The sequence below is a fragment of the Misgurnus anguillicaudatus genome, chromosome 25 (assembly GCF_027580225.2).
Source record: "Misgurnus anguillicaudatus chromosome 25, ASM2758022v2, whole genome shotgun sequence".
Classification (NCBI taxonomy): domain Eukaryota; kingdom Metazoa; phylum Chordata; class Actinopteri; order Cypriniformes; family Cobitidae; genus Misgurnus; species Misgurnus anguillicaudatus.
In genome coordinates, this window is record NC_073361.2 from 29442749 (window position 1) to 29450440 (window position 7692).

The window sequence follows — 7692 nt, forward strand, 5'->3', positions numbered from 1 at the left end:
AGTCAGAAATGGAGGTGGCAGGCCAGAGCTTGAAATTTTTGCGATGGAAATACGCAATTTCTGAATGCAGAACTTCTCAGTTATAAAAATACCTGCAAGTCCTGAAAGAGATCAAGCCTCAGCCAAGTAAGAAAAAGTAACGCAAAAGTAACGCAAAAGCATTACTTTCCATGAAAAGAAACCAAGTAACGCAATTACCGTATTTTCAGATCTATAAGCCGCGTTTTTATAACTTGGCTTGTGCTTGCGTCTTATAGTCAGGTGCGCCTTGTAAGTCAGTATGAATTAATTTTGTGAGGCAAGAGACAATATTACCGTCTACAGCCGTGAGAGTCCGCCATGCTGCTCCTGTATTTATGTAATTCAATGAATTCAGTGCAAAAGTCCGCCATATGCTGCCTCTGTATTTATGTCATTCAATGGATTCAGTGATGCGGAATGACGAGTATGCGAACTTCACGGTAGTTGGCTTGTTTGGTTCATTTAGCCTATTCAACCTTCCAGGTAAGTTCTGTATGCTAGGGTTTATCGTTTAAATAACTGATAATATTACTTTAACGTACAGACATCTATTCAGCCTGCTATTGTTTAGTTGAATAACTTGCCTTTCCAGATTAAATGTCTGTTCTTCGGATTTTGTGAAATATTTTTTTAAATAAACGCGACGTATAGTACACTGTGACTATATATGTTATTTCGTTTTAATGACGCATTTATGAATGATGCGGCTTATATTCCGGTGCGGCTTATAGTCCGGAAAGTACGGTAGTTACTTTTTGGGGAGTAAGTTCATATTTTAATGCATTACTTTTTTAGTAAAAGGCCATTTAAAATTCCGTGATATTCCAGAAATTCCATGACCGTGTGATTATTTTATGTCAAAAATCATTAGGATATTAGGTAAATAGTTGTAACCTAGTGGTCTGGAGAGTGTCTGGCTTGTAACCCGAGACTTGCCGGTTCGAGACTCACGGCTACGACTGTGGTGCCCTTGAGCAATGCACATTACCCTAATTGCTCCCTGGGCAGCTGGGATAACTGCCCACTGCTCCGGGTGTGCGTGTGTATCACTCACTGGGATGGGTTAAATACAGAGGTCACATTTCGAGGATGCGTTGTATTCTTGACCAGCATGTCCCTTTCACCTCACTTCACCTAAAGATCATGTTCCATGAAGATATTTTGTGCATTTCCTACTGTAAATATAAAAAATAATTATTTATCATTAGTAATACGTGTTGCTAAAACAACTTTAAAGAGGATTTTGTCAATATTTTGATTTTTTTTTTTTGCACCCTCAGATTCCAGATTTTCAAATAGTTGTATCTCAGCCCGATATTGTCCAATCCTAACGAATCAAATAATGTGTAGATCTCAATAAAAAAAAAAAAATGAAAAAATGACCTTTATATATTTTTCCATTATGTTAGTACTTTCTTTAAAATTTAAATAATATTTTTTCCATATAATAGTAAATCTGTTGTGCTGTTATTAAGTAATGCTGATTTAAATTATAAATATTGCATTAAAATAAGAATCCAAAGAAGGTTGTTATTGTAAAAATAGTAATTGTAATAAAAATAAAATAAATGCCAAAAGCCATAATTATCCTTATTTAAGCTAAATATAGTTTGTTTTGTTACTTTTATAATTGGTTATGGAAAAAAATGTGACCTTGATACGTTAAAGACCAACCATTACAACCTTATTAGACATTGTGCATTTACAGCACATGCAGTTTATCTTTAGTTTATCTGTCTGGCCTATCAGGACATAGAGCAGGTTTGATCTTCAACCCTAAAAAGGATTAAATCTATTTAAAACTGATTTATGATTGCGATTGAGACGGGTTGCTGACTTGCTTTAACCTACTTTCACGATTTTGGATTGGTTTAGGATTCGGACGGGACACTGAAATGGAAAATCGATCCAATGACCTGCATCCAGGTCACAGTAAGAATGTAACCCAGGATCCAAATCATTGTGCAATCCTTGTGTAACAACAAGTGTAACTGGATGTAAAGACTATTACGGTATGTATCATGATGTACCATTATGGGATGCGTTGGGCCGTATCAGTCACATGCGGTTGTCCAGTACCCTGTCCAAATAATAAACAAGAACTTCGTTGAACTGCATATGATCTTATGTTCAGGTGACTTCACATGCACTCATCAAAATGTCAAATAGTAATATGTTAATACCAAGAGAGTGCAAAAACATATTTAGGGCAAAGGTCAGTCTTAAAAGAAGCAGGGACATCATGAGCCTTCGAGAAGCATCCAAAAATGATCTATGAGGAACTATACCGACCCCTACTGGTGAACATGAGCAGTATAACACATCATTCATACATTCATACACATCATTTCATAAATATAGATACCGTGAGACATTACAAAACAAATCAATGTTACATAACCAGTTAAATGATTAAATGTACTTACTGCAGCAGGGATTACAAAGTCAGTTTGGTCCTTTGAAGTGGACTCCTCTTCCTCAACCTCACTGTCTGAATCAATAGACGGCAGGTCATCCATGTCTGAAAAAAAGTGAAAAAAGTTTCTGTAATTCAACTGAAGTACAGACACTACAAATTGTATTGTAGCTCAATTAAAAAGTTTATTACAATTCACAGGCCCTAATTCATCTGTTTTATAAAGATATTTTAAATCGTTTATATTCTTCATCTTTATAATAAACTGGCTCTGTTCATACCCACACCAGCGCTGAGCATCCGCAGGCTCCTGTAATAATCAAAATGATGTTGTTTGTGAGCTCTGGATGTTTGTGGTGTCTGTGTTACAGTCGGTTGAGGAGGATTATCACCATCTGACTCTTCCTCCTCACTGGAGCTCCAGGCGATGTGAACTGGCTCATCTGTTCCCGCCTCTTCATTCCCTTAACATAAACAAACAAACATAATAATACAAACAGTTTGGTTAATAACATTTCAAGAAATGCAGATAGATAGGTAGGTAATTAGACAGACAGACTAGATAGACAGACGACAGATATAGACAGATATATAGATAAAAAGACTGACAAACAGACAAATACAGAGAGAATGATGAATACAGATAGATATAGATATACAGAGAGATGTAGACAGACAGACAGACAGACAGACAGACAGACAGACAGACAGACAGACAGATAGATGAAGACAGACAGACATAAATAGATGCAGACAAACCGAGATAGATATAGACAGACAGGACTGACAGACAAATACAAATAGACAGAGGGACAGACAGACTTAATGACAGACAGAAATATTAGATTGTCTGTCTTTTTGTCTGCCTGCAACAGACAAAGACAGACTGACAGAACAACAGACATAATTAGATAAATATAGACAGACCGATGACAGATATAGAAAAACAGAGAGAGAGAGAGAAATACAGATAGATAGACAGACAGACAGACAGACAGGCAGGCAGACAATGACAGACATATATAGAAAGACAGACAGAATGACAGAAAAATAAATACAGATCGATATAGAGAGACAGACAGGCAGACACACAGAAATATATAGATATAGACAAACAAACAGACAGACAGAGATACAGACAGACAGACAGACATACAGACATGAATAGATACAGACTGATATAAATAGATATAGACAGACAGACGGATAAAGATAGATAAAGACAGACATAAAGACATGACTAGATACAGACTGATATAAATAGATATAAATAGACAGAAATAGATAGATATAGACAAACAGACAGACAGAGATATAGACAGACAGACAGACAGATACCGATAGGGATATAGACAGACAGACATATATAGATATATGTAGACAGACAGGCATATAGACAGAAAGATACAGACAGAAATAGATACACATAGACAGACAGACAGACAGACAGACAGAATGAGAAATAGACAGACATAAATAGATAGATGTAGACAGACAGAGATACAGACAAAAGGATACAGACAGAAATAGATACACTTAGTCAGACAGACAGAGATATAGACAGACAGACAGACAGACAGACAGACAGACATAGATAGATAGATAAAGACAGACATAAATAGATACAGACTGATATAAATAGATATAGACAGAAAAAGATAGATAAAGACAGACATGAATAGATACAGACTGATATAAATAGATATAGACAGAAAAAGATAGATAAAGACAGACATGAATAGATACAGACTGATATAAATAGATATAGACAGACAGACAGATAAAGATAGATAAAGACAGACATACAGACATGACTAGATACAGACTGATATAAATAGATATAAATAGACAGACTGGCAGACAGAAATAGATAGATATAGACAAACAGACAGAGAGAGATATAGACAGACAGACAGATACCGACAGGGATATAGACAGACAGACATATATAGATATATGTAGACAGACAGGGATATAGACAGAAAGATACAGACACAAATAGATACACATAGACAGACAGACAGACAGATATAGAAAGACAGACAGACAGAGTGAGAAATAGACAGACATAAATAGATAGATGTAGACAGACAGAGATACAGACAGAAGGATACAGACAGAAATAGATACACTTAGTCAGACAGACAGAGATATAGACAGACAGACAGACAGACATAGATAGATAGATAAAGACAGACATAAATAGATACAGACTGATATAAATAGATATAGACAGAAAAAGATAGATAAAGACAGACATGAATAGATACAGACTGATATAAATAGATATAGACAGACAGACAGATAAAGATAGATAAAGACAGACATACAGACATGACTAGATACAGACTGATATAAATAGATATAAATAGACAGACTGGCAGACAGAAATAGATAGATATAGACAAACAGACAGACAGAGATATAGACAGACAGACAGATACCGACAGGGATATAGACAGACAGACATATATAGATATATGTAGACAGACAGGGATATAGACAGAAAGATACAGACAGAAATAGATACAGATAGACAGACAGACAAAGATATAGACAGACAGACAGACAGAATGAGAAATAGACAGACATAGATAGATAGATGTAGACAGACAGAGATACAGACAGAAGGATACAGACAGAAATAGATACACTTAGTCAGACAGACAGAGATATAGACAGACAGACAGACAGACAGACAGAATGAGAAATAGACAGACATAAATAGATAGATGTAGACAGACAGAGATACAGACAGAAGGATACAGACAGAAATAGATACACTTAGTCAGACAGACAGAGATATAGACAGACAGACAGACAGACAGACAGACATAGATAGATAGATAAAGACAGACATAAATAGATACAGACTGATATAAATAGATATAGACAGAAAAAGATAGATAAAGACAGACATGAATAGATACAGACTGATATAAATAGATATAGACAGACAGACAGATAAAGATAGATAAAGACAGACATACAGACATGACTAGATACAGACTGATATAAATAGACAGACAGGCAGACAGAAATAGATAGATATAGACAACAGACAGACAGAGATATAGACAGACAGACATAAATAGATAGATGTAGACATACAGGCATATAGACAGAAAGATACAGACAGAAATAGATACACATAGACAGGCAGATATAGATATAGACAGACAGAATGAGAAATAGACAGACATATATAGATAGATGTAGACAGACAGAGATACAGACAGAAGGATACAGACAGAAATAGATACACTTAGTCAGACAGACAGAGATATAGACAGACAGACAGACAGACATAGATAGATAAAGACAGACATAAATAAATAGATACAGACAGACAGACAGACACCGACAGACATAAATAGATACAGACTGATATAAATAGATATAGACAGATAAAGATAGATAAAGACAGACATAAATAGATACAGACTGATATAAATAGATATAGACAGGCAGACAGAAATAGATAAATATAGACAAACAGATACAGACAAGAATATAGACAGAGAAACATATGAAGAGTTTCGTTGCAAAACGAGATATCCACCGTTTTTTTTATTGTTCGGAAATCTCGTTTTTTGGTTGTGCATTCCAATTAATTTCAATGCAACGGCAGTTGGTTTGTTTTGATTTAAACCTTCATAACTTAAAATATACAGCTAAGTAGCACCATAAAACAAAATAATAACATGATAACATAATAATAAATATGTTTTGACAAAAATGTTAAAAAATGGATTTATCTCGTTTTGCAACGAAACTCTTCATATATAGATTGATATAGACAGACAGACAGACAGAGACAGATATAGACAGACATACAGACATAAATAGAGACTGATATAAATAGATATAGACAGACATAGATAGATAAGACTGACATACAGACATGAATAGATACAGACTGATATAAATAGATACAGACAGGCAGAAAGGTCAGATAGGCAGGCAGGCAGAAAAATCAACAAACGGACCCCACAGAATATAATATTTATATAACAGGCGTCATAAACTATTGAAACTATTTAAATGATGTCTGAATGATACTTTTTTCCCTTCATTAGTTAAACCTGTGCGGTTACCAGTGACATGTGTCTGAATCACTTTACGAATATCCCTCATTTTCTTCTCTGATGTTTGTAGATTCTGAAATAGAGAAAGACAATTTGTTCAGGGAAGCTGTGTGTAACAGACCAGTAGTATTGACTCGGTGTTAATATAAATAACAGACCTGGATGACAGATGTGTCCAGAAAACTGTCACCGCATCTCTTCCAGGACTTTGCGGCTGGTGTGGAGGTTTTGACAGCTTCTTTTCTGCCCTTTCTGAAGGCTTCGTTCACATCGTCTGGAAATAACACACATCTCATGCCCAGATTTCTCTTGCGCTGAAAACACACACACAGAAACAATGAAAAATGTCAACAAAACATTATGATTACAACACTAAACAGTCTCACACCATCCTGTATGTGATATCAAATTAAAGTTTAACTTGAATGACACATTGCACAATATATTCTGCACAGATTGAACTATGTACACAAATCCTCTAATACTTTAACATGCATTATTAATATAAACATTAACGCTTTTGCTTTTACTTGCTTTTATCTGTGTAAAAAAATAATATTTTTACATGCTGTATTGTTGAGCATTAAATTAATAAACTCTGAACTGCAGTCGTACAAGAACAGAAGTTATTCTCTCAAATACCTAAATTATTAAGTTTCCGGAAACCGGTAACACAATGTTTACAGACCACTCACCTTGGACATTATGCTGTATGTCTTAAATGTTTCTTGCATGAATTATAAAACAGTTCACATTGTTACCGTGTGCAAATGTTGTTTAATAAAACTTGCACAACACATTGAGTTTCTTCTTCTGTTCGTCTTTCCCGCTCATTAGTCTCGCGCACTGCCTCTACTGACACCTGCCGGTCAATACTCGCTACTGCACCACAAAATTATGATAAAAATTATATAATAACATTACAGCATAACAGTTTATGAAGAATATAAATAAAACAACAAAAGGACTACATTGTTTAGAGAAGTCGTAGCAACATTTAGACGTCCCTTAAAAGTTTTAATCAATTTAAATTGTCAAAAAGCCTACCGATCCAAAGATTAGAACTAGTTCACTAATTCTTGACCTAAAATAGGTAAATATATGCATTAAAGTTTGTTTGATCAATGTAGACCCATTCTCTGACCATGCCAAAAAACATCAGAATCA

At 35.0% G+C, this 7692-nt stretch overlaps 1 protein-coding gene across 3 annotated transcripts in view; it reads right to left on the reverse strand.

Annotated features, from left to right (window-relative positions):
• Window positions 1-7379, reverse strand: part of spidr (scaffold protein involved in DNA repair) — a 76055-nt gene extending 68676 nt beyond the window's left edge. The window contains exons 1-5 of one of the 3 annotated variants that reach the window (XM_055182648.2): window positions 7221-7379; window positions 6684-6839; window positions 6535-6598; window positions 2719-2901; window positions 2448-2542 (exon numbers count right to left, since the gene is read on the reverse strand). In XM_055182648.2, coding sequence (XP_055038623.2) covers window positions 2448-2542; window positions 2719-2901; window positions 6535-6598; window positions 6684-6839; window positions 7221-7259 — 537 coding nt within the window. In that variant the 5' untranslated portion in view covers window positions 7260-7379. The remainder of the gene's footprint in view (window positions 1-2447; window positions 2543-2718; window positions 2902-6534; window positions 6599-6683; window positions 6840-7220) is intronic. The other 2 variants (XM_055182647.2, XM_055182646.2) reach the window with 2 other exon arrangements.
• Between the last annotated feature and the right edge of the window lie 313 nt (window positions 7380-7692).